This window comes from Dermacentor variabilis, chromosome 4 (genome assembly GCF_050947875.1).
Source record: "Dermacentor variabilis isolate Ectoservices chromosome 4, ASM5094787v1, whole genome shotgun sequence".
NCBI lineage: Eukaryota > Metazoa > Arthropoda > Arachnida > Ixodida > Ixodidae > Dermacentor > Dermacentor variabilis.
In genome coordinates, this window is record NC_134571.1 from 201,763,736 (window position 1) to 201,790,774 (window position 27,039).

The 27,039-nt window shown below is 45.6% G+C and overlaps 2 protein-coding genes across 13 annotated transcripts in view; one reads left to right on the forward strand and one right to left on the reverse strand.

Annotated features, from left to right (window-relative positions):
* LOC142580050 (2-Hydroxyacid oxidase 1-like) overlaps positions 1-4,633 on the reverse strand; it is a 134,551-nt gene extending 129,918 nt beyond the window's left edge. For 3 of the 4 annotated variants that reach the window (XM_075690808.1, XM_075690802.1, XM_075690804.1), the window contains exon 1: positions 4,426-4,632. The gene's annotated coding sequence lies outside the window, so the exon portion shown is untranslated. Of the gene's footprint in view, positions 1-4,425 lie in introns of all 4 variants that reach the window. The other variant, XM_075690807.1, reaches the window with a different exon arrangement.
* Positions 4,634-4,713: 80 nt separating this feature from the next.
* LOC142580051 (uncharacterized) overlaps positions 4,714-27,039 on the forward strand; it is a 45,725-nt gene continuing 23,399 nt past the window's right edge. For 2 of the 9 annotated variants that reach the window (XM_075690818.1, XM_075690810.1), the window contains exons 1-7: positions 4,877-4,963; positions 10,841-10,893; positions 13,922-14,265; positions 16,090-16,185; positions 21,515-21,544; positions 22,452-22,582; positions 24,635-24,721. In XM_075690818.1, the coding sequence (XP_075546933.1) occupies positions 14,129-14,265; positions 16,090-16,185; positions 21,515-21,544; positions 22,452-22,582; positions 24,635-24,721 (481 nt within the window). In that variant the 5' untranslated portion in view covers positions 4,877-4,963; positions 10,841-10,893; positions 13,922-14,128. Of the gene's footprint in view, positions 4,964-10,840; positions 10,894-13,921; positions 14,266-16,045; positions 16,186-21,514; positions 21,545-22,451; positions 22,583-24,634; positions 24,722-27,039 lie in introns of all 9 variants that reach the window. The other 7 variants (XM_075690816.1, XM_075690811.1, XM_075690814.1 and 4 more) reach the window with 7 other exon arrangements.

Here is a 27,039-nt window from a genome sequence, read left to right on the forward strand (position 1 = left end):
GCTTTAATCCGTTGCTGAAAGTCGCACCGAAGACGTTTAGTAGGGAACTTTTCTTGCATCAATCCTACGTAAATCTCATTCAGAAATGGCATCGGTTTGCAGAGAAATCTTAAGCGCACGGAGCAGATCAATTTCCTTTTCTTTGTCATTAAGTGTTCTATGGCAGCAGCCCTTTGCAATAACAATTTCATTCTTTTGATCTCCTGATAAGATACTGCCCACAGTCAGAGTCCTTCTCTGCCACAGTTTAACAGAAAGTGAACAGCTGTGCTCGGCGAACAATCTGGCGCTATGCTCAACGGAGAGTTGGCACTTACTTACGTGTAAGCGGGGGTGCAACAGCCCATTTGTTTGCATCTGGTGATGATTGAGACCACTGGCGCTTTGATGCGAATGCGCGGTGTTTAATTTCAGGCAAATATTAGAAAGCGAAGCCCACCGAAGTGTTGAGGCGAACGGCGATGATGAAGAAATCTGGACCGAGACCGCCCGGCCGTGTACAGCGGACGCATTTCGACGGGGGCGAAGTGCAAAACACCGGTTTATTTAAATTTAGGTGCATTTTAAAGGATCCCAGGTGGTCAAAATTAATCCTGAGTCCCCCACAACGGCGTGCCTCATAATCGTTTCACGGTTCTGGCTCTTAAAATCTCCGATTTTTTTCTTTTTCTTCTTTTTTTTTGGGGGGGGGGGGGAGTGAGACCGCCGCAAGCTCCATGTTATGAGCAGCTTTTTTTTCGTCCCGGGCGCTCATATTAAGGCAGAAGACGCGCTCAGGCAGTAATTTAAGCATAGCCAATGTTAAAAATAGTTACGTGAAACTAAAGCGTTTCGTCCCGGGCGCTCATATTAAGGCAGAAGACGCGCTCAGGCAGTAATTTAAGCATAGCCAATGTTAAAAATAGTTACGTGAAACTAAAGCGATGGTTGAGAAAGCTAGAATACTGAGGCTGCTCCACACACAACCAGAGCGGTAGCGGCGTTCGCATGCCCTCTCATGCACGGTTGCGCCTCTAGCGGCGGGCGCTGGCTCTATATGAAACTGAGGCGGCAGTTTCGTGACCAGAAAAAAAGTGTAAGGACTATGCTTGCAATGAGAAGAGAAGCATTGGCATTAATTCAAGCCAAGATAGCAAAAGTTGGGGTACAGTGGTTGTTAGAGATACGAAAAAAAAGACAGAAATGCCTCTAAGAAATTTGGGGAACACATAAGGCAACAAAGAATACAGAGGTGGTTCAGCACTCACTGACCACACCAGAAGGAACAAAGGTAGAGGGAGAGGAAGCTCAGGAATATATTAGGTTAACAATAGAGGCAGCATTTGCAGAGCCAGTGGGTAGCGAAATGGAGAACAATGACAACATCAGGACAGAATTAGAGGTGGAGTACAGAGGGATGACAAGTAAGGAATGGGACAGAATTGAACACAAGGTCCCCGTGGGAACAGCGACAGGACCTGATGGCATACCTATGAAACTGATAAGCATATTAGGCCAGAAAAGTAAATTAAAACTACGACAACTTATCGAACAAATAGTAGTAGGGGGAGATGTTCCACAGGACTGGAAATCAAGCAGAATGATATTAGTTTACAAAGGTAAGGGAAGCAAGGACAACATTAAATCCTACAGGCCAATAACTGTCACATCAGTCATATACAGAGTAGCAACGCAGATGGTGAAAAAGAGAATGGAGGAATGGGCAGAACGTGAAGAGATCTTGGGAGAACTGCAGAATGGATTTAGAAGGAACAGGAGGCTAGATGATAATTTATTTGTTATAACACAGTGCATAGAGATAGCGGCAGCCAGGCAGAAGCCGCTATGTATAGCTTTTTTAGACATTAGAGGAGCCTGTAATAATGTAAACCGAGAAAAGTTATGGAACCAGTTGAGGGAATATGGTCTAGATAGAAAGATGATTGGGTTCCTACAACAAGTTTATACAGATAATGAGGTAGAGATAACATGGGAGGGGGAAACTACAAAGCCAGCTAAAATAAGAAGAGGTCTCAGGCAGGGCTGTCTATTGTCGCCCCTGCTTTTTATGATTTACATGAGCCAAATGGAAAAGAAACTAGAACAGAGCACAATAGGAACCGACATTAGGAACCGAGAAAAGTTATGGAACCAGTTGAGGGAATATGGTCTAGATAGAAAGATGATTGGGTTCCTACAACAAGTTTATACAGATAATGAGGTAGAGATAACATGGGAGGGGGAAACTACAAAGCCAGCTAAAATAAGAAGAGGTCTCAGGCAGGGCTGTCTATTGTCGCCCCTGCTTTTTATGATTTACATGAGCCAAATGGAAAAGAAACTAGAACAGAGCACAATAGGAACCGACATAAGCTATATGCTGGAAGGGCAGAAGGTAGCTCAAGTACTAGCCGGACTGATGTATGCAGATGATATTGTACTGCTTGCTGACACCCGAGTAGGGCTACAGGAACTAATGAGCATATGTGGAGAGGAGGGAGAAAAATTGGGACTGCAATTCAGTAGAGAGAAATCTGGGATAATAGTATACAATGAAGAAAGGGGGGAACCATTGGAAATACAAAGCACTAAGACTGATCATGTTGAAAAATACAAGTATTTGGGCATATGGCTAAACGAGGGCAAAAAGTACTTGGAAGAACAGGAAGACATGATTGAAAAAGTGAAAAGGAACTCAGCTGTAATGAAACACAAGGCACTATGGAACAATAATAGGTACAAGGTGGTTAGAGGCGTATGGAAAGGGGTTATGGCACCTGGCATCACATTCGGAAATTCAGTACTGTGCATGAAATCGGAAGTTCAGGCATGTATGGAAACGAGACAGAGAAGTGTGGGCAGGTTGGCCTTAGGAGCGCACGGGAACACCCCTAATGAGGGAGTGCAGGGGGACATGGGATGGACGTCATTCGAAGGTAGAGAGGCAATAAGTAAGCTAAAATATGAACAGAGACTCCCAGCACTGGAGGAAAAAAGGTTGGCAGGAATTGTGTACAAATATCTATACATGGAAAGTTTGAACACAAAGTGGACACTCAGAACGAGGTAGCTGAGGAATAGATACCTACAGCCGAGGGAGGGGGTCCAACATGGTTCTAGTGTGGGAAAGGAGGTGAAGGAAATGGAAAGAGAAATGTGGGAAGAAAGGATGCTCGGAAAGCCAGCGCTATCTATGTATAGGTCACAGAAACAGGAGATCAAGAGAGAGCTCTTATTTGATAACTCGCGGGGCAGCTCACTATTATTCGAAGCTAGGACGGGGGTTTTGGGAACGAAAACATACAGGGCTAAATTTGAAGACGTGGACCTTTGGTGCACAGCTTGCGGAGCCGAAATGGAGACCACTGAGCATATAGTGCTGAGATGCACAGACCTTCGCCCGACTCTGGCAGAGGGAACAGTGGCAGATATGGAAGGGGCATTGGGATTTCCCGGGGAACGAGGGCAAATAGACGAGAAAAGAGTGGCAGTAGCAAAGGGGACGCTAGAGAATTGGTGGAGGAAGTCAAGGGAGAGATAACACCTTAAATCGGGGAGATAATGTTTCCTATACCTTTTTAGATAGTTATTTTGGGGGAGGAGGGGAGTGAAAACTAGTTTAAGGAGAAGAGGATATAAAGAAAGGGAAAAAATAGGAGGGGGAGCAAAAGGCTAGGTGGCGCCAGCCGCCGCCCGTTACAAAGGGTGTAGCCGCCATCCATCCAAGGGGACGCTCCTACTTTCCATCCATCCATGCGCCGTCGCGACAGCAGTTCGCATCCCGATCAGGGCAGGCGAGTTTGGACTTCTTTTTGTCAAAAACCAGGCAATTAACTGTGCCGAGTGTTATACTGTACGAAGTCGACGCCAAAATGCGATCGTTCTGCAAAATTTGACCAAGACCAGCGCAGCGGTGCGCGGAAGACCTTTTCTTTTTCGAAGAGGCGTAGCGAAATATTCGAGACCCTGTCATGCTCGATCATTTCTATTTCCGACAAATGAAACAGCGAGTCCCCTAATGCCACAATCGCACGGATTCTTCTAACGTGCAAATGCCAACAAGCTCTTTGCATGGGACGATCGCAACGTGGTGATAATGACGATGATTTCCATGCTATGGCTAAGCAGCAGGCGGTAAATTATCAAATGAAAAAACACAGAACAATAAAAGAGTTGTCACATTGCGTACCACGGGTGCGCGAGTCTCGAGAGCACATGCGCGCGCGCCAGTTTACTCCGGTGACTCAGCAACGAAATGTGCGCTTCACGAAAACTTGGCTTCACGTAACTCCGAAATGTGCGTTGCATCTGCGTAATGTCGTTTCCATTGCAATTACCACTAATGCTTCAGAAAGTGACGCGTGGATTTTTCAATATAATACACAGGCTCCAGAGTGGATAGGGGCACATTAGTTATAATTGACTTTGCCTGGGGCAACAAAATACCTTTAAGCGTCCCTCGGTTGCATTGGGCTTGGGTTATCTTGGACTTCGCGATGACCGTGACCGTTCGGAACGTTCTTTTCTCCCAGCCGCCTCGGAAACCTCGGATTCTACGCACGCATCTGGGACGCGCGTCCCGCCCGACCTGAGAGACCGTACCCGAGATGCAGCCGCGAGCCCCCGCGCCCTACGTAGTGGACCTCTGGTGGCAGTTTGGGCTTTCTATGTGGTTTGGGTTTGGAGAGCGGTGGCACGGGCAAGGTGGATTTGCACGGGCGGCACGCGCGCCAGAGGGGCGATAGTGGCGACTGGCGGCGGCGGACAGTGGCAACGGCGCAGTAGAATTTGTGGCGGCATCGGGTACGGGGTGTTGCTGTGAGCGTGTACTGCGCTTCGTTAGGAACCCGGGCACGAAGCTCTTCAAAAATGTCTGGTCGCGGACAGTTGTTCATCGGCCGCTTGCCGTTAGACACCAGAGAAAGGGACGTGGAGCAAGTATTTGAACGGTACGGTCGTCTTCTTCGGTGCGACGTCAAGTACGGTGAGTAGCGCGACCGCTTGTTAAGCCTTGCGCGTGTTCGAGCGCCCGGTCTCGCGCTGTACCACCAGCGTTCGCTTACTAATTGATCTCGTGGGGATGCATTTACATAGTATGACTATTCTCGTGTTCTAAGCGTTAGGAAACAGCGCATTTTTTCATTTTTTTTTATTTCGAGACGTATTGCATTGCCGGTGCCGGAGTGTGCTTCTCTACTGGAACAAAGCTTCGCAGTCCAAGATGGCTGCCCGAGCAGAATGTTCGACTGCGTTGCCTGGCCGTGTTTAATTGTTCTGAAGCTTGATTTGTGTCTGTCTTATCGCATAGCGAATTGAGCGCGTCGGCATCGAGTTGTAAGGTTTCTCGCCCGTCGCTGATGAACTTGAGGTCTGGTTCTGTAGTGTTCGAGAACTATGCACACAGCGCAGATGTTTGCGCTTTGCCCTTTAATTGACTAGCGGACATTTCGGCGCGCGAATTGATGTGCGACGTGTGCATGATCAAAGCCGGCGCCCATATTGTACGAACACCCTTCACTATGCGTCTCAGGCGTTCGGTGTTGTGGCCCGGCGCCTACGCAGTGTTCGATGCGGGCTCCGGTTAGGATTTTAACATATTAACGCGATAGAGTAGAGAGCCCCGTGTAGCGAAAAGTCATCCCGAACCACAACCACGAAGGCCCTCCGCGTGGCGCAGAGGCGTTACTGAATTACTTCAGTAACGCGCAGAGGCGTTACTGGGGTGTGGATAAATAATGGCATTGAGTATCTGACAGAGTACGAAAAATATCTAACGACTAAAGGTAACAGAAGTGCAGCGATTATGAAGAGTAGGGCACTGTGGAACTACAATAGGTACGAGGTAGTACGAGGGATATAGAAGGTGGTAATGGTACCAGGCCTGACTTTTGCCAATGCAGTTCTATGTATTAGAACAGAGACCCGGCAACAGTTGGAAATTAGGCAACGTGGTGTGGGTAGGCTCGCTCTGGGAGCACATGGCAAGACACCAAATCTTGGAGTGCAGGGGGATCTGGGATGGTCTTCTTTCGAGGGCAGAGAGGCTAGTAGCAAGATAGCATTTGAGGAGCGATTGAGAAAAATGGGGGAAATTCGGTGGGCTAGGAAGGTTTTCAGTTACTTATACACGAGGAATGTTGACACGAGGTGGAGGAAGCGAACTAGAAAATTGACAAGCAAATACTTGGGCAGTAGCAGGGGAACAAGTAAGGAATCATCTGTCAAGAAAAAGGTTAAGGAGGCAGAGAGGGGTATGTGGAGTACAGAGATGCAAACCAAATCGGCATTGGAGACATACAGGACGTTTAAGCAAGAAATAGCCAAAGAAAATATTTACGATAACTCTAAGGGAAGCTCATTGTTGTTCGAAGCCAGGACAGGTGTACTGAGGACTAAAACGTACCGAGCCAGATACCAGGAGATAGATTTGGTGTGCGAGGCGTGTAGAGAGGAGGAGGAAACGGCTGAACACCTGATACTTGCTTGTAAACAACTTCACCCTGCAGTTGAATCTAACGGGGAACTATTCAAGGCCTTGGGTTTTAAAGACAGTGAAAGTAGAATAGACTTTGAACAGGTAGAAATAACTAAACGGAGGCTATCTGATTGGTGGACAATATCAACGCAAAAGTAAAGGAGTAAATACATAGGTATGCATGCATATAGAACCATTAAAGGCTAGGTGGCGCGCGCCGCCGCTGCCCGATTCAAAGGGTTGAGCCACAATCATCCATCCATCCATCCATCCATCCATCCATTGAATTTCTCAAAGTAAAATGCGTCAGAAAACTGGTTAAGTGCGACCTGAACACAACCGAGACATAATAGCTTCGCAGTTTAATTTGAATATACCAGAAAACGTGCTTCTGTAGCGCAGAAACTCGGACACAAACCCCTTTTCCTGCGTTTCTGCCTCATAGAGCGGTGCGACCCGTTCGATTCCTGGCAACAAAACTGTTCATCGCGCTCGCCTCCGCGCAAAAGCAAGAAAGCTGCCGGGAAGCGTGACAAGCAGCCAGATATTCGAAGGCTATCGCATTCCACTGCTAAAGGCAGAGCTTAAGCGACCTCCAATTTTTTTCCGATGGTGTTTACAATCCGCGCTGCCTTGGCAATCTGTGGCCGAGCATTAAGCAGACGAACACTTGACGCACTTCCTTACTATTCATGTTTACCCACGCGTAGAATACTTGTTCATCTAGTTGGACCTCACTTTTTTCTTTTTTCGATAGGGCTTCTTCGAATTTTTGAAACTGTGAAAGCGCACAAAGGCGAGAACGAAGAGCACAAACAGGACGAGGCGCTTACTCACAACTGAAAAATGTTCTTGAAAGGAAACAGATATATGCGCACAAAAATCTAGTAGGACGGCTGTGCATGCATGTCAAGGCTCACAGGTTTGATCATTTGAAAGGCAACGATAAAAGTTAAAGAAAGTCTTCAAATCAACAAACTTGAATTCCTTATGTAGCAAGACCAAGAGGTGGCTGACGCAGTGATCTCCTCTTTTCTTTATGTAGAAGGCACTGCCATTTCACGGCTTGACTGGTTAGTGCTTTTGAACATAATCTGAGCATCTTCGAAAACAGGATAACAGCCGCAATACCTACATTGGGCAGCTAGATGTGTCATTCTTGATTAAATATGTTCCGCCAGGTGCTTTCTTTGTGCCACGACACAATGCCCAGACTGGCCTACGTAAACCTTACTTCACTTAAGCAGGATCATGTACACTATGCTCATCGCACAAAGTACACATCTTTTGATGGGATTAATATTGCACTGCGATTGCTTCCTGCGAATATGCAAACAAATTGTCAAACTTTTTTTTTTTCGCTGAATCACAACCTTATTCCTATTGCCTATGTTTTAATTTGTGTGGTGTTCTATGTAGGTACGGAACGACGGTTATTTTATTATTTTTACGACGATCTTCCCGGCTGATCTGACTGTTTTCATTGGTTTTCATTTCTTTGAAAGTGTTGTGCACACTGATTTAATGACAGACTGAGGATAGATAGCCTGCTTGTTCAAGCTTGTCAGTCTGGTTGAGAAAGCTCGTTTTCATCATGTGTTGACATTATTTTTTAAATGCGGAACCTATGCTGGTCATCATTATTCCTCTTTTTACAATTTTTGGATGGTCTGACCTGTAGTTAAAGGTAGGTTTAATAGACCTGGGTTGGTAGTACCAGTAGACATGAAGCTGTTGAAAGATGTCTTAGATCAAGAACCCTTAACTGCAGGTCAGGCCATTCAAAAATTGTGAAAAGAGGAATCATGACCAGCATAGGTTCTGCATTTTAAAAAATCATGTGAACACATGGTGAAAGCGAGCTTTCTCAACCAGGTCGGCAAGCTTGAACAAGCAGGCTATCCTCAGTATGTCATCAAATCAGTGTGCCCTAATATTTAAAAAAAAATAAAAACGAATGAAAATAGTGAGATCACCCGATAAGATTGTCGTAAAAATAATAAGATAGCTGTCATTCCATACCTACATAGAACATCACACAAATTAAAATATATAGGCACTAGGTATAAGGTTGAGGTTCTTCTTTCAGTGAAAAAAAAGCTTCAGACAATTTGTTCGCATATCCGCAAGAAGCCATCGCAGCACAATAATAAGCCCACCAAAAAATTTGTAGTTTGTGCAATGGGCATAGTGTACATGATCCTGCTCAAGTGAGGTAAGGCTTACGTAGGGCCAGTCTGGGTGTTGTGTCAACATGAGGCTAAGAAAGCACCTGGCAGCACATCTTCATAGTAAGGTTCGTTACAACGCAATACAAATACAAAAGAAGGTATAAAACGACACAGCGCCGTGTCATCGTTTTATACCTTCTTGTGTCCTTGTCTTGAATTGCACTGTATCGAACCTTGCTATGAATCCCAACCAACTGGCCCAACTTGCCGTTATGAAACTGCACATCTAGCCGCCTAATGTAGGGATCGCAGCTGTTATCCTGTTTTCGAAGATAGTCAGATTACATCTTCAAGAGCACTTACCAGCTAACCCGTGAAATGGCAGAGGCCTTCCACATAAAGAAAAACCCGCCGTGGTTGCTCAGTGGCTATGGTGTTAGGCTGCTGAGCACAAGGTCGCGGGATTGAATCCCGGCCACGGCGGCCACATTTCGATGGGGGCGAAATGCGAAAACACCCGTGCACGTTAAAGAACCCCAGGAGGTCGAAATTTCCGGAGTCCTCCACTACGGCGTGCCTCATAATCAGAAAATGGTTTTGGCACGTAAAGCCCCATAATTTAATTTTTTTTTTTACATAAGAGATCACTGCATCAGCCACCCATCGGTCTTGCTACATAAGGAATTCAAGCCGTGTCAATAAGGTCAATTGTATCCGGTTGTTTATTATGATTGCTAATTGAAACGTGCAGGGGGGAGGGGATTTTACAGAGCCATTGTTTAGTTCTGTTAAACATGGCGTATGTAAATTGCTTTTCTTCTATTTAAAATAGAAGTAGCAAGCTCCTAATGGATAAAGTGCAACCACACCTTCAAAGATGTAACACTTGAATAATTCTGCAACTGTGTGTGACCACCCTTGTTTGCGTAAGATGCTGCATGATCAATGTACTTACTGTAGCCTTATTGCCATAAGGCTACGTTCGAAGCTTGAGATTGCCTTTTGTTTTCAGCAAAGGTTAATACACTAAATCAGCTTAAACTGAACAATTATTTTAAAGCCTTCTTGGTTTCATTTGTTGTAGTCCATCTTTTCTGACCTATGGACCCTATTTGCACAGTAGCGTTTCCGGTACTGTAGAAGCACAATGTATTGATACAGGTGAAATAATTTCTCACGTTTAGGTGTTTAAAGAGTAATGTTAAGCTAAACTGTAGTAGTAAATTGCACTTCCACAATATAAAAGCAGCCACTCCTACCACGAGAAGGCACTGGGAAACCAGAAGGTCGTACACTAGGTTGCAGTGACATCATGAATTTAAACTGCATCTAGTTCGGTCTATTTAACTATTTGTTAACAATGCAATTCTGCATTGCATCCCAAAGGAACCAGATGTGCAAAATATCATTGCTCGAGACTGCTTCCTACGTTGAAATCAAAGTATTTTGAAATTTGCGACGTCACTTACCAGCGAGTACAAAATTCAGGGAAACGAAATTCAGTCGTTTTCAGAGGCAATAGTCGCTCTTTTACATTTAAATAAATATGGGAAGGAGTGCCTCGCCAGCATAAGAGTTAGTGTTGCTATTTGGTTACCATGATGGAAGAACATACTGGGGCCATGTTGGAATTTTGTATCCGGTGTTCCTGTAAACACGAGTGGGTTGGCACAGGTGTGAACGTGAGCGGCCGGGATTGATGGCGCAGTGCACAACCAAAACGGAGATGTATTGTAGTTACTGAATGTATTCTACTTTGCTGCTAGTTTACATTTTCGGTTGCGGCATAGTTGGAAACATGTCGCCTTTTAAATTTTTTTCGATGCATACTCGGAAAACATGGAAATATGTCTACAAAGCATTGTGGTTAGATGATGAATCGTAACATGCCACTGCTAGTATCCACTAGCCCGGTATTACGCAAGCACCATTCCATATACAGAACCCCCTAGAGCTTTTTAATTGATTACTTTTGTTTACTCTTGCGAGAGTTCATAAGCCTAGTGCCAGGCAAACTAGCAACTAACAGCAACAGCGTTCATGGCTCACTGCTGGGAGTTCTCCTTCCCATGGATGCCGACACGCTTAGTGCTAGTGGTACAGAATCTTGCTAAAGTAAAGGTATCCCCGAAAGCTGGTGTTACAGGCTACTGTCCCAGCACTGCAATACTTTTGCCGTGTGGTGTTCACGCCACTGCTTGTGCTTTTGTTTCAGGCACAGGCATGGCTTATGCCTTTGTGGATTACGAGGACCACCGAGATGCCGAGGTAAGTGGTGCCCTCCGCTCTTGTGCTGTAGTGAGGTTTGGGGAGTCTTTCAATAAGAGCGGGACAGCCTTGGCGGGCCGCTGTGCCGGCACAGACGATGAGCACAGGGAGGACACATCCGACTTTCTGGGTGCTCTGTGCGACTTCACCTGGGTGCGCACACCCAAGTTGCTGCTGTTTGTGCGGGATTGGAAAGTGGGGGGGACACATTCTCAGATTTAAAGGGGCTTCTCCAGAAGGAATTGGAATGGTGCTCTTTGGGCTGCTAGTGGTTCACTGGCAAGGTCCCATAATGGGAGAATTGCTCCAGTGAAGCACAACTTGGTCCCATACTTATAAATATACTTCTGTTCAGCTTTCTATCCTCGAATTGTCGAATAAACTGTTTAAAAGAGGCCCCTTTACAAATTGAGCGTGGTGGTGAAATTGCCTGATTGTAAAATGATCGCCGAGGAATTGCCAAAAGTAGCACCAGATGAAGAGCAGCTGCTTCACTGAAGGCAGGGGTCTAGCTGTGTGCTACAGCTATCTGGAAATGCTCGTCAATTATCCAGCTGGTCATTGCCCAGTCAGTGGATGATAAATAGCTGAGAATGTTTTACTTTAAGCATTGCTTGCTGTCTGGCCAGAGCCAGCAGCAAAATTTGGCCCATTTCATTGCTTTTGGAGAAGTCTTAACTTGTACAAGTTACATTACTGACCATTATGCTTTATTGTAGTGTGTGCTGCCCAAGCCATGGAAAGTACAAGATGCGTACAATTTTTTTTTTTTTTCTGCGGCACCCTTAAATGTAGCTGCTGTGCTTAATGGAAGATCTAAGTGTGAAGATTCTGATGTGTTCATATTTCAGGCGAGCGGTAAAGAACCCCGGAGTGACAGTGATGCCTTGTAGCCTACAAAGCTGTTACACACATAAGCAGCATAAATTCCTATTTGGGAGTTTTTGTATTTGAAGTTCAAGGCCCCGCACTTGTTATACCGTATCGAGCAGCTCAGTGTTAAGGGGGAAATTTTTTTCGATATCTTGCGACTTAAAGGAACACTAAAGGCACACTAAGTAGATGTGGACTGTTTTAATACCATTCCATAAACCTCGCAACATTTGTTCATTTACAAGAAAATTGCATCGGAAGGGTCCGAATACCTTTTTTGAAATTCAAATCTCCCTCCACTCAACAGGGGGAGGCGTGACGTTTCGTACGCCATTACCACCCTTTTTGTCATCCGTGAGCAAAACTGCACCCGACAAACGGCAGTACCGAGCCAAGACAGAGCGGCGGATTCGCTGCTGCAGCTGCTTTTTGGTCAAGCGGCGTAGACCATTTGGGCATCCTGCAACATCACATGGAAATTGAATTCTCTGTTACTTGCAGTTTGTGTAAGTTTTTCAAGCCAGCACAACCAGTGCAGCACTATGCAATAACGATGCTGAAATGCGAAAGCATGGGCAGCACGGAGTCTAACGAAAAAGAAACCTTTCAACTGCCTGCGTCGTCGCCAAGGGCAATTTCAATTAGTTCTAATAGAACTGGACAAGTAGCATTTTGATTCGTCTTATAATACAAGGATGCCTTTTGCAACGAGTGGTTGAGTACCAGAGACAGAATTTAACTGAGGAGTGCTTTCATCATCAGGCAAATACTTTAATTTCCCGGGGGCGTCTCTAATCACGTTCTGCATTTACCTCAATTTCTTGATTATTAACACTGTTCGTGATAATATTGACGCCTTATAAATTCTCAAGCACTAATCTATCAGTTTAGCTTGACTTAATATTTGCCTTTAGCGTCCTTTTAAAGGGGCCCTAACTGGCCATATAGCGAATTTGGTTATACGCTGGAAGTTGTTTCGTGGGCTCTTGGAAGCGTTCTACCACAAGTTTTCAAATTGGTTCATTAATAGCAGAGATAGAACTATTTCAGTGCCACGAACCCACGATTTCAGGAGTTGAGCGTCACCGTGAACAAGGACACTCTCTTCACTTGCCCCGTCAGCAAAATTCCTTCCGTGCGTTGTCCCATACCAAAGCCGGAGGATCGCTTGACGTTTAACGTCATAGGCCCTACCTTTTTGTTTCTCCCCCCCTCTTTTTCTTTTTTTCTCTCGCTTTTTTGTTGCACGGCACACTTCCACTGACGATCGCGTGCGCGTGCTGTAGCGATTGTCTCGTTTTGCGTACTTTGCACGGGGACACCTGACTAGTAAAGTTCAGGGCTGCACGAACGGCGAGGCAGATGCAAGCAATCACAGAGCATGATTGCACGCTGGAACGCGGTAGAAAATTAGTTTTGCTCTTAGCGTGCGCGAGACTGCACAACGGGGGGAACAAGCAGATGAAACGGAAGTACAGCAGTCTTGCTGCGGTGTTAAGTAAAACAAAAGCGCACAGACGTTTGGTTTGTGTTCTATTATTTCTCTAAACTTTATTTCATCTATTGAAGCAACAGATTACACAAATAACAAATGTGGTCTTGAATAATTCTCACTGTCAATATGATCGATGTCACAACACATAGACGTATGTAGGTGCACCTGCTGATGTAAGTCACCGCTCCCCCTTGGAGAGCGGCGCCCACAAGAAGGGAAAATTGCATTTAGTATGACATTTCAGCTCTTTCCGTGGCGCATAGCAATGTAATTCTTAGCAGACACAAATGTGAGCGCACATTGTATGCGCTGTGCTTGTCAGCTCAATATAGCCAGACCTGCTGAAGGTCCCTTGAAGATTGGGACTCAGTCCAGCAGAGAAACATAATTGCTTGCTCGTCAGGTAACTACATAAAATAAATCGCAATCTTCCAAACAAGTTGGCTAGTCTTAGCCCTTATTTTTGTTTCAAGTCGAAAGCTGGGTCTACCACCTTGGCAGCAGCACACACTGCAATAAAGCACACACCCCCGATGATGGTAAAAGGGGTGAGGGCAGGGGGGCGGAGTAAAAGCTTGGTCCACTGTTGGTCGTACGGGAGAAAGCACTCTCATGTGGGTCTGTGCTAGTGTGCCTTCTCCAGCCGCTGGCTCATTCCAGTGGACAGACCGCCCGACCGGCTCTGACACAGAGGGGGGCTCTGGCCTACCGACCGACGTGAGAGCCACGCCGACTGACCGAGCGCTACCGACACTGGGCAGCCGGCGGCGGCCATGATGATGATGAGAGAGAGAGTGTTGCCTTTGTGTGCGGACACGACTCGACTGCCCTTCCTCCTCGCGCGCTTGCCTACCTCGTGACGTTCACATGACGAGAGCCGCACCCATTGCTTGCAAAGAAAAAGAGAGAAATGAGCGATTAAGCAGCCGCCGTGTGCGTGTGTATGGTGCCAAATCCGTCCCCTCGGCAACCGGCAGCGACTGGCGTCCCTTCGGCCCCTCCCCGTATGTTTTCGTTCTTTAGTGGCCCGCCTACTCTGCTCCAGCTGCCATTGAAGTTGCCATTCCTGCATTGCCTGCTCTGCTTCTTGTTGCATGAGCTCTGGGTGTCGGTCTGCTTCCTCCTTTGTCTCCCCTCAAGTTGTGCTGTTACCTCTTGCAAATGCCTATTCCTCTGCACCTGTCATTCTGCTTGGCAGAAGCTGCATATTAAAAAAAAAATGAAAACGTGGCTTGCTACGGCAAGGTATACATCATCCTTCTTTTGAATGCATAGGCTGCATAGATAAAGCTTTGTTCTGATTTGACAGTACTTTGTTGGTTAGACTGCTAAGACTCGTTTTATTGGTGTCCCTTTCTATTCAGCGTTTTTCATTATGTTAAACTTGTGCTGGTGTAACAACTTGGAGGATTACAAGAAGATGGTTACTTAGAAGCGATCGAAAGTATTCAAACAAAAGACGTTACCGAAGCCAGTGCTTCGATAGCGGTACTCTACTCCAAACATTCGGTCTGGAGATGTTTCTTGTTTGACCACTGTCGATCAGCTGCTGGTGCCGTAGTACAGGTGGTAGCGATGGTAGAGAAGGAGTGAGCACATGTCAAGTGATGTGCACATGTGACGATGGCACTGGCTATTACCGTCGTCATCGTTATGGGCACAAACGGAAGGAATTCAATGCCAGAATTGTGCTTGCAAATATTCCACTGATGTGTCTGTCAACTGTAACTCGTCTTATGCAGCGTTCAGGCATGCATGCTGTCTACAGTGCCTGTGATGAAGTGATGCTCAAAATGAAAGCATTTCCCTTTCACTATACCCAGCACCTTTCTTCCGACTGGCTCTTTCCTGATCAGCTGACTAGCTTACCATCCCACTTGAGAAGTATTTCCCCCATCTAGTGAATTTTCCTCGATCTCGCTTTATCATGGTTGCATAGGGTTAATCCTGTTTGGGTTTGTCACCGACTTCGCACCATACACCATTAACTCAGCTATTTGGGAAGTCATTCCTTTCCATTCAGCATTATTATTGCTCATTTGTGACAATTTCCTGCGTTATACACTTGGGAAGTTAGCTAAGCATATTTAAATCAGCCATAATCACATCAGGCTGAAAATGACTAGAAATGACACCACTAGCTCTTGTCTTGACATGGCATGGCTTGAGCTACAGTCGAGCCATTGGGCTTAAATGTGCACATAGGTTGTGCTTGCATTGGCTTAGCCCTGGCATTTTTATGTGCATAAATTATGTTCATACATTGCCCAGGACCATGTGAACACAGCACTGCTGATGACAAATGTCAAGATGTATAGCTGTGTGCTCTTCAGTGCTTTGAAGAGTTAAGCTCCTCACATGGTGTGTAATATAAGTCAGAACAGAAAACCCTGCAATCATTGCACCTGCCTGTAACGAGTTCTTGGCCTTTACAGACAGAAATGCAAGAGTCAAGTAGGAAACATTGAGGAATTTCATGCATTCGACACAGAGCTCGAAATGGAAAAGCAGGACGGCGGTGCAGACACTGTTGATAAAAGGTGTTGAATGTTCTCCCCGTTGGACGTTGTGCTTGCACGCCCTGCTGCAGCTGCTTGCAAAGGAGAGGCTGTGGCATGTTCACCCAAGCATTTGGCATGCAACATGCGTGTGTGTGCGTGTGACATTTCCACGGGGGTCTTTTCGGTGGCAGCCGGGAGCAGAGTGGGTGTTATGGGGGAGGGGGCAAGCACTGCCCAGCAGCGATGATGACTGGGCCCCTCTTCTACGGTGTGTGTGTGATAGAGGCGAGTGGCGCTGACCGAAAGGGCGCGCTGGGCCCACCGCAGGACGCAGTCAAGTACGAGAATGGCCGGGAGATCCGGGGCCAGAGCGTGGTGGTGGAGTGGGCCCGTGGGCCCTCCTTCCGGCCGTCAGCTGGCAAGGTGAGGGGGCTGCTGGCGTCCACTTTTGTCTTTTCATGCACACTTGCCTTTTTCAGTCATGGCAGAACTACTACTTGACTTAGTTTATCAAGAAATGAAAAATCATGTTACTAAAAAAAAAGTGCGCAGTGCACAAAGGTGGGGTTTTCGGTCTTTCACTCTCGGGGATACAATCACTTGGTGAGGTTTTGCAAGCCCAGCAACGGGCGTGTAAGTGAAGCAGGTGACAGCATTGGTAGCCCAGTGCCAACAGCGCTGCCTTAGCACATTGCCAAAAATGTTATGGCCACAGTCCAGTCACTAACGTATGCTGCGCTAGTCATGTAAATTGTCGATTAGATTATAGGCTGCCACATTTTGATATTGCTTCTCGGTGCAAAGAATCCCAGATGGCCAAACCTAATCTGGAGACCTCCACAACTGTCTCGCAACCTGCTGTGAGGTTTCACTCTACAATTTTCTAGTAGTGTGAAATCTTGTAAAAGTTACTGTATCCTCAAAAGTGAATGACTGAGAATACTTCTCCAGGGTGAGCACTTCTTTTCTAATCCTTGTTCTGTCTTAACTCACTGTTTTTATGCAATCACTTGTTCGCGTATTGAGCTTTTTGTTCATTTTCTAAACTATACTTTAAGTTTGGTAAGGGGTCCTTAAGGCTTTACTCGCATAAAAATGGCATTTCTGCAGTTTTAAAGCTCGTGGTAAAATCGCATACAATGCCTAAGTTACCGTATTTGCACGTAAACCATGTGACCATGAATAAATGTGGTCTCGTACAATTTCGGTCTAAAAAAAAGTTTCTTGCATAATAACTCAATGTAACGCCCAAATTGTTACTGCAAACAGCCACCGCAAAATAAAGTGAAAAGTCGCCATCAGCAAAAAAAACTGCATCCTCCTTGACACCACTCACCAAGGTTATTTGATAGGCAGCACTTCAGAAGTGCCTGTGACACAATCGAACAGGGCAAGACCTTTTATGGATTGCGCTGTGATTCACCACGCAACTTTAAAGACGGCTCACTTGACGCGTCTGCACAACAGCACTAATCATCTTGCTCAAGGCACTAACAGCGTTCTAAATAAGAAGCCTGTGCAAAATGCAGGGTTGCCACTCCCAGCTTGCTGCTCTTGTGCAGTGCGAAGTGTGACAGGGAGATCATGCATGGCAAGCAGAGCCGGGCCATCGGCAGCATGCGCAGGAGGGCTCCACCTTCTTTAGCAATCACGCGGTTTCTTAGTGGCTTATTTAGCCCACTGCAGTTTGAAGTGCTGGGAAAAATAAACGGGGAGCCATTACATTCATGTCATGAACCCGAATGTAACATGGCTTTCTGAGGCCAGAAATTTCGGAACTCCCAAAATATTCGTGCAACTGCGGTAACTGGCTAAGCTTAGTAAAGATTTGTTTGTACATCTGGCCACCAAGCCCAATGGGCCAGTTGGGCCAGTTTATCCTCTATGCTTTTTGTGGTGTTCGATGGTCAGAGGTTATCAAATGTAGTTAGTTCACTGAATGCTTTCAATGTGGAGTAAAATATAGTTTGTTCACTGGTTACGATGGTGTCTTGACAGCCTGTTTGGGAGCAATTATGTTGTTCTGAACATATTTGGGAACAACTCCTTATTGTGCCCAATAACTGCCACGAACTCTGCTCTAGGCTCACACAGCATCTAGTGTGCACTACATACCTGCCAACTTTCCTGAACTTTATGAAAAGTTCAGGAAAGTTTACCAGTTTTTGCCAGTTTACAAATTTGCATTTGTTCTGTGATTTTACGAATTTGTTGCATCGTGGTTTTCGAAGAGTAAGTTCCATTTGGGGGGAAGAAAAATTGCAAAGCAAATGTTCATACAAAAATTGGATTGTCATTGTAGCTGCTCCACCTTCTTGCACAGTGCAAGTAGCCATAGGTTATACAGTCGAACCCGGTTATATGGAATTCGCAAAAAAAGCCTATAAATTGATATAGGGCATAATTTGATATAAGCCTGCTCAAGAATTGGATGTCATAAAACCATGTACCATTATAATAGCACTTGATTGATGAAACTAGCTTAGTTTTCCATGAAATAGTCCTGTATCTTTTTCCGCTTCGGCAATTTCGCTGCCTGCGACAGCACGCACTTCTCCACATTGTCTCAAGAGTTGGAGCAGTTGAAGCCACAACCTTCCACAATCGCGCAGAAGCACTGTACTATGAGTGCGTCAATCGCCTCGTAGGATTTGAGCAAAAAATTATCATCGCTTACCTCATTACGCCTGCTTTCACTTGTGTTCAGTACAATGTCAGCATTGTAGCCTTCGTTTTCTGGCTCTCCATGGTCGCGACATCACCATCCGAACTCCGAAACTCATTGACCGTTAATCCGTCAGCAGCTTCTGGAAATTGTGACAGCTCGCTCCATAATGCGGCGACACCGGCAATGGCTTCATCGCACTCATAAGCATTTTCAGTCATCAGAGGGCATGCGGATACTGGCACATCTGAAGCAGTTTCGGATTAAGCACTTGTACATGGCCGCCTCGACATCACGGCCGTGTGTGTGCGTCGTGCACCATGGGCACCAGGACGTTTGTCCGCTTTAGCCCTAATTTCCCCCTTATTCAAGATCGTGCTGCGATTGCAGTTCGGAATTTTGCACACTGTGGTGACATCCAGCTTTACGATTTCAAGCTTCATGGCGAAAGGCAAGTTTAGTGCGCTTCGCGCTAGCCATCACGCCAACACTGCAGGAGAAGGCCCATAAAGCAGAAACACAACTAGAAAAGCGGTGAGGTAACTCGGGCCTGCATCATCTTGCACAACGAAGGCACAAGAGTCTCTAATTGGCTGTCTGAACAAGCACTATGGGCGGACCAGGATCATTTTTTGCAGGCAAGTGTCGCCAACTCATCCGACACGGCGCGGCTACGGAAGGGAGAGCGGGGTGGTTGAGCCGCACTGCCAGGCTAAACCACTTTTGGGATGTGTCGATGGGTTTCCTCACTGCCGTGAGGGAAAGCCTGCTTCTGGCGGCACTTTGGTGCCGTTTGACGTTGTATATATCTGGAGTCCCTGCTGTTTTTGTTCGACACAAGCACAACTTTTGGGATGTGTACTCATTGTAACTCCACAGTGTTCAGAAATTGTTCGAAGACAGGATAATTCGATGTAGACGGGTTCCATATAGTAGAGTTCGACTGTACATAGTAACATGCCATAGTGGTATGGCTTCGGGCTGCTAAGCATGAGGTCATGGGTTTGATGCCCGGCCTCGGCAGCTGCATTTCAATGGATGCAAAATGCAAGAGTACTCGTATACTGTGCATTGCATGCACATTAAAGAATCTTGGATGGTTAAAATCTGAAGTCCCTCACTATGGCATGCCTCATAATGTGATAGGGATTTTGGCACATAAAACTCTGAATGTTTGTTTAAACCTGCAATGTCAGTCACTGAGTAAGTCATTGTGACTTAAAAACAATCCGTTATCAGTCTTTGCTGTTAAAAGGTTTGTGCTGTTGTGTATTGTCTCTAAGGGTAAATATTGTTAATAAAGTGGGTGTGTATCCCACAAACATTTTCATTGCGCGTGCTGCTTCTAAATGTACTGCTTGTCACAGGTTTTTTTGGTGATAGGGTTGAGCAGTAATATGATAATTTAGGAGTTTCTTTTAGTATTCCTTGCTGCATGATGTGCACCTGAATGCAAAGGTTGCTATCATTTTACCGGTGTGTACGCTGCTTATTTGCAGCACAGCAACGTAAACCATTGTAAATGTAGAATTGCAGTGGGAAAGTCTAAGTTGGTTCAAGTAAAGTGAAGGAAATGCTTTTTCAGAAGCAGTTAATCGGTAAATATGTTGATGTCAGTGACAGACAAGAACACAATGCAGCATTCAAATCTGATTGCATCACTTATTTAAACAAGTCTGTATTACCTTGGCACAGTGTACAGCAATGTGCAGTGCTTAAATGTCATTACCGCACCTGACTAGGAATGCGTGCTCCTGTGTTGTGGCATATGAAACCTTGCCATTGTGTGTCAGTTTTATGTGCGTGTCATTTCAGTTGCATTTATTTTCCCAGAAAGCTCCCCGGAAGGAATTATTGGTAAAACGTGGAATCAACAGCCTGGCGAGACCCATGGTCCCCCTAGGCAGTGATCAGTTTTTCTTTTTTCCTCCAAATTTTGTAGCAGTCAGTGGTGTTTTTGTTGAGCAAATGTCAAGTTTATGCCATGCTTGTAATCTTATTGACGACAGGCCAATGTCTTTGTCAAAATGTTTACATAAGTTTAGCTATTACATAGCGTGCCTTGCACCCAGACCTGTTACTGTTCAGTAGAAGCAGTTGCCAAAAGCAACACCCATGTAGGACGGCAACACACAGAAAAGGAAGCGGACAGAATAAGCACTTGTCCTGGGCATCTCCGTGTCGCTACCCGCTTTGTGCTGACATCATAATGAACTTGAACCAACTTGCCCAATTTTGCACCCTATTGCATTTAGGAGCGCAGGTAGGATTTCGTGCAGCTGCTGAACAGAAGCACATGTATTGGATAATGAGGTGGTGCAAAGTACATTCAACAATGCTGTCAAACTTGCTGCATCTAGCTTTGAAACATGGAGACATGCGAGAAACGGCTGAATGTTACCTATTATGCTATTTTTTTTTTTTAGGAAATGTTAGCCTGAGTGGAGATGTTTGTTGAGAAGTTGAGCATGTATTGGTTATATTGGAGTTTTAGCTTGCCCAGAAAACAAATTACCCTTTGTGAAATACAGGCTTACTGGACACTTTAAGCAAGCGTTGGTGACACCATCTTGTGGTGTGTTCATAAACCAGGAAGAAACAAAGCTATTCTTGCAGTGACCTAGCATAGTCTGTTTTGGCTGATGAATTCGTGTCCGTAGCAAAGTAGTTGTTAATATCCAGTCATTTATTTTTATTCGACAAGGTCACTCGCATACCACAGAAAGCCCCTCAAATATGTAACTGGACAAAGCACCACAAGGGGTCACTGCCAGGGTTTTGACCAGCGCCCACGGCTCCAGTAACGCATTATTTCATAAAGGATTCTATGTTTGTGGATTAGCTAAAATGTTCTATTAAATGAAATATGGCTATGCTTGTGTTTATACACTGCAGTTAAGTAGGCTGTGTTCACTGGCACCCGTTTGTCGATCACTACCATCGAGCATGTTATCAGAGTACGAGCAATGCGAAATTGCCATTAATTTTAATGTCCTACTAACACACCACTATTGCTGCATAGCCCATAATGTGGATTGCATCACATATTTTGGTTGCTGTTCCCTTTCTTTTCATGTGCGTTCGCAGCAAACTAGGCAGACACCAGACAGACCTCGGGTATGTTCCTTCTTAATTGCAAGTAAAGAGGTGATGGAGATGTCTTTGCGATGACCGTGTTGAAATTCGCTAAGTTTGTTCTGTTCTCTACCAGTCCATGGGGAGAGAATGGGGCACAAAAGTTAGCTACAGAAATGCTGTTAACAGGAAAAGAAGCTATGACAAAATCTGGCCAACAAAATGTGTGGCTCCTTTAGAGGATTCCGCCATTTTATACTGAACATACTTAGCTGCTTACCATGCAGCATGGTGCAGTAAAATATTTTGAACACAATGTTTGAAGTCAGTGTTTTTAAAGAAAAGTGCAGGAAATGTCCAACATTGCCATGTTTACGACTAAAGTCTGCCTTTGCACGTCCATGCACTGAGAGTTTGTCCCATCAACTTGGGATGGCTGTATGAAATCAACAGTGACCAGTCTTTAGCCCCATTTATTGAATGTATTAAAAAAAAATTGAGTACTGTGGATGAGTTTAGTGTCTGTTTCACCAACATCTGGACAATGGGGCTTTTAGCAGAATTCACATTTAATACTAGTTGTGAGAAATATGTTCTCAAAATTTGACAAAATGCATTGATCTTCCAGTTGATACTTAAGCGCACTGTGAAAAATGAAGGTGCTAGCTGGAATGTCGATGCATTTTGTCATGGATCTTCAAGACTATTTCTCTAAACATTGGCTATGCACAGGATTTTTACTAAATTGATATTACTTGATTGCTGCAGGGCTTCAATTCTACATATGGATCATTAGCTCTAAAGTGATTTGAAATATCAAGTAGTGTCCGTGTTGTGATGTCTACCAGAGATGATTTTAATAAGGTTGTTTCCAGACTTTTGGACAATGGGGAAGTTGATGTGTGTTTGTTGGTGACTGGATCTTTCTGCCTCGTTGGAACTTGAATAGGACCGTATGGGCTATCAGAGCTTTGATGAGTGCTACCGCTGCCGTCGGACTGGCCACTGGGCCCGTGACTGCCCAGAGCTGGACCACGAGAGAGCCCGCTACTACGGAGGAGGAGGCGGAGGAGGAGGACGGTAAGACAGTGCTTTGAGGGGCATTTGAACCAAGGGTGGTGGTTGACATTTACCCCAGCTTTCCACAAATTCCATCAATCTGTACAACATGTGGAGCCAACAAGTGGGCATTGTGGGTTAGAGAGCAAATGCAGGTAGCCTTTACCGTCGAGCCCACTCAAAGCAATGTTAAATGACCCAAAAATTCTATTGCTATAACCCGGTTTCAAGAAGAAAAAAAAATTACCTGAGGGGGGGGGGGGTGGCAGAATAGTAAGCAAATGAATGGCTCGGAGGCCAGTGCCCCTTTCCACCACTTTGCTCCATCCAGCTGCTGATAGTCTTTACTCTCCTGCATGCTCCAATCGTGCATAGCAAGCCGCGGCTGTCAGTGTTTATGAATGGCCCTGCTATAACAATTGCAAGGAGGGGTCACGGACGGCGACATGTGAGCTCCGCCAAGGTATCAGTTTGGTTGCCTCAACAGGGGCCTTTTAAAAATGTGAGAAGGTTACTATGGCAGCTTGTCAACTTGAAATCCAGAAGAAACACTGGGGTGAGATCGCCACAGGCATCTCGCCACGTACGTCTCCCTGGCTTGCACAAGAAAACTCCCATGTCTGTCGGCCTTGCTTGCTTTACGCGAAGCTTGCCGACTTGCTGCTCCAAGGCATCCAGGTGCTCGACATGCTCTAGTGAAAGGTCCCCCGTGAAAATGGAAGTTCCAGAGGGACTGAATCATCTACAAGGCCTCTTGCGAGAGACGTTCAGACAACCTGCCCTACCGCATCAACGCTGTTGTCATCAGTATCCACTGCAAGCACATTTGCGACAATCGTCCCATCAGTTAGAAGCAATTCGTTTCCGATCTATAGTACTGCGCTTTCTTTCCACCGGCAATGACGTGCATTGCCGATGATCAGTGGGCGGATCAGCCATCTTCTGTTTCGGCGGCAAGTCAAACGAGGTTGAGAAACCACATGGCCAGGAAAGGCTGACACAAAGACGAGCATGAGGGACCAGTGAGCAATCTGGAGGCAGTGCAGTTCGCACGGTCCTGGGTTACAGAGGGTGACGTGACATAGAGCTCACTGTGCCACCCTCCTTCCTGTACCTACCAGCAAAATAGGTACAAGCACACTCCCCGCCTGGTGCTCTAGAACCTCAACGCTGTAAAAGGGGGGACTGACCGTCTCCGACCCGAAGGCGTCCCCACCTCAATAGGTGCATTTGGGCTGCCACATGGGAAATGGCCGCCGCGGGAGCGGCCCAAACATTTTCTTTTTTTTTTTTTTTTTTTTTTTTTTCGTGTGCTCACGAGGGTCTTGACAGGAACTTGGGGTGCAAGTTTACCCCTGAGAAAAGCCAAGCGCAAGGCTGCTGTACGTTCGTGCCCATTTGAACCAGTGGGGTGCCTAGTGGCGGTGGTGTCGTCATACATTCGCGACGAGAGTTCTCCATATTAACCCATGCGTGGCCAAATTTGTCTGAATTAACGAGTTTGATTGCATTAAATGCATATGCCTGACGGGACAGGCAGACTTAAATTGAAAAGTGTCTCTCAGCTTACAGAACTTCAGAGTTCATGCCTGCTCATGGAAGGGCACATGTGGCATGCAATGGCTTCGTTATATCCAAATGCCAATGCAAAATTCCCTGAATTGATTAGTTGTGGAAGTGAATGGGAAGAAAGTGACGTAGGGGGCGGGGGGGTCAGATTCGTTCCAATTGCTTGCAGAACCCGGAGATGCCGTTCATGAAACCCAATTGAACCCTTCCCTCAAGGTGCTCATTGCTGCTTTCTTCTCATCAATGCTCTCATCCTAGACATTTATGGGTCCGGAGATGGATTACATTCCTCCTCTACAGTAAAATCTTTGAAACCAGCGTAGTTGCACAAGCGCTTTCTGCAAGACTTACTCAGAGAAAGTGTTGCCATTGTCATGATGCTCTGCCTCATGAGGAACACACAGATTGCTTTATGCGTGCTGCTAACAGTGTGTGGCCACAAAGTGTAATTGTTGTGGTCCATGGTACCAACCTTCCTGTGCCTCTTTGTATTCTCTTTAACAGCAGGAGCCGCAGCCGTAGTCGCAGCCGCAGCAGGAGTCGGAGTGGGCACAGGTCATATCGCGCCCGCGGTCGCCGCTCCCGATCAAGGTCAGTCACATGCACTGCGCTTTTTTATTTCCTTTGGCTTCACTTTTACCATCCTTTGATTTGTTGTTAAAGCTAGGGACGTGCACATTCCCACTTTGTTATGTCAATCTATACTTGTGGACAACTGTCTGGCTATGAAGGGAAGGAAAGCTACGGGCGCCGGGCTCCTGCACGTGTGTTAGCGCACCTAGTAGTTTGACAGTGCTTTTGATTGCGCTGAATCGACGCAGCTTCTACGTGCAACGGTTTCGCGTTTGCCCAGATGCTTATGGGAAAAGCTGCAAAATAAATAATCTGTGAACACTCAATGTTGTGTTCTGTCTTATATCACAGTTGCTAACAAGGTGCTTATTTTTTGCTGCGAAAGCTGCATATGACTAACCTTTCATTTTTCGCTGTTCGGCAATAGAAACGGACTTGGCGATTTCTAACAAACCCATACGGGTGCAGATGTCAATATGTAGAACAGATTAGAGCGCTCGCCATGAACAGTAGCGGGACGTCAAGGTTATGGTAGTCTATAAGCAGGAGAGGTATTGGCGTTAAAAACAGCTGCGTTATCGATGGGGCGGACACGTATAGTTTGTACACCCGAAAAACAACATGCGTACGAGGAGCGCCGGCGCGAAATGACAGACTAAAAACGCTCCTCCGATGCTGAACGAAACCGACAATCGTGAGCCCGGCACCTTCGAGTGAGCAATGACACCAGACTCTCTCAACGAAAAAAAATGACGAGCATTCCACTCTGGGAAGAAGGAATGGTTGCGAAAGCACTTTGCTTTTCGTTTGAGAGCTTTGACTGTTGTCAGCTTTAGCTGCCATTCCATCTTCACAAAGTGGAATGGTTGTCGTTTTTTTATTTCCTTGAGAGCACAATATATAGGGGCCAACCTATATTCATGCTTGACCTATTTGCGAGTACGGTATTTACTCGACCTTTCTTGTCCAAAAAAATTGACGCAAATTCAGGGGTGCACTCATTACGAGGGTTAAATTTCCTGCAAGAAGAAAAAATGTTTCATCTCACATTTGCTGCAGGATGACAACAGGTCAACAAATGGGTGGCTGCCGCTGTATGTAGTGCGAAACACACACAAAAAAAATGGCGGCCGGCAGAGCAAGCCGAACGCGATTTTTTTCGTCTTGCGAGTACATTACGTGCATTGAAACAGTTGCTTCCGTATCAGTAATGAATGATATTGTTAATATCGGCAAGGTTGTGGCAATAATGTAGCCATGTCCACTTTGAGGGGACAGAAACAGATGGGTGCGCTTAGCTGCCAGTGACATAAGAACACATGGCAGGCATGCTGCGGAAACTCCGCCATTTGTCTTCACTACTATACTAATATGGCACGTTTCCGCTAAGGGTGGGCGAATATCTTGTCTCTGTTACAAGCGTTGGCGTATGAATAGGGTACACTTCTAACGTATATCAGTGTAAACGTGGCTGCTATCGCTGCTGCTCGCGATTTGTTGCGTACCCACGAGTGCAGATGAGAAGAATCGAAAGGCGCCTTTTTTGTTGTTGTTGTTTTTGTTGTTGACCACAGCCGTTATAAAGCCTACACATCATAAAGGCAAGTTTGCTTGTAGCTTTTTTTTTTTTTTCATGGAAGTCATGAAAGGAATGAAATGGGGCATCTGCTTAGGAATGTTTGATGCGTGCACACCGCTTGGTTTGTCTTGAGTCGTTCGCATAGCATTCGGCAGATGGTAAGCGCAATCATTATTAGCTAGACTTGGTACACGACATATAGCTGCAGCAAGTTTGGGGTGCAATCATTACACGGGAAATAAAAAAACCTAATTTTGATGCCAAAATTTAGCGGTGCGATCATTGCGCAAGTAAATGCGGTAAGTACGGTATGTTTTCTCTTCCCCAGCCTAAACTAACGTGGACTAAAAGGCAGGACTGTTTTCAGAAGCGCTCTCACTTGTGTGCGCTTTGTCTCCATAGCTTTCCCTTCATAGCCACAGAAAGTTCGAGTGTAATAGTTCATTATTGGGCTCACATATTCATAACTTAGATAAAATTTGACTTCGTTTATAGCAAATTTACTGATTACATGTATTGAGACAGGCAGATCAACCTGAGAACTAATGCATTGCACACTCTTTGAAGCCAGCTCTTCTAGCCATCCTTAAAAGCTGTACATTTTTAACGTTGTGGTATTGCCTTTCCAGCTACAAAAAAGGCAAAGAGTACAGGCAAAACCTTATCGGAAATAATTTGGGATAGCGTTTTTGTTTACTTTGAGCATTGCTGTGCAGTATTGTGCTGCCAGTCATTTCAGTCTTGCCACAAAGTATTT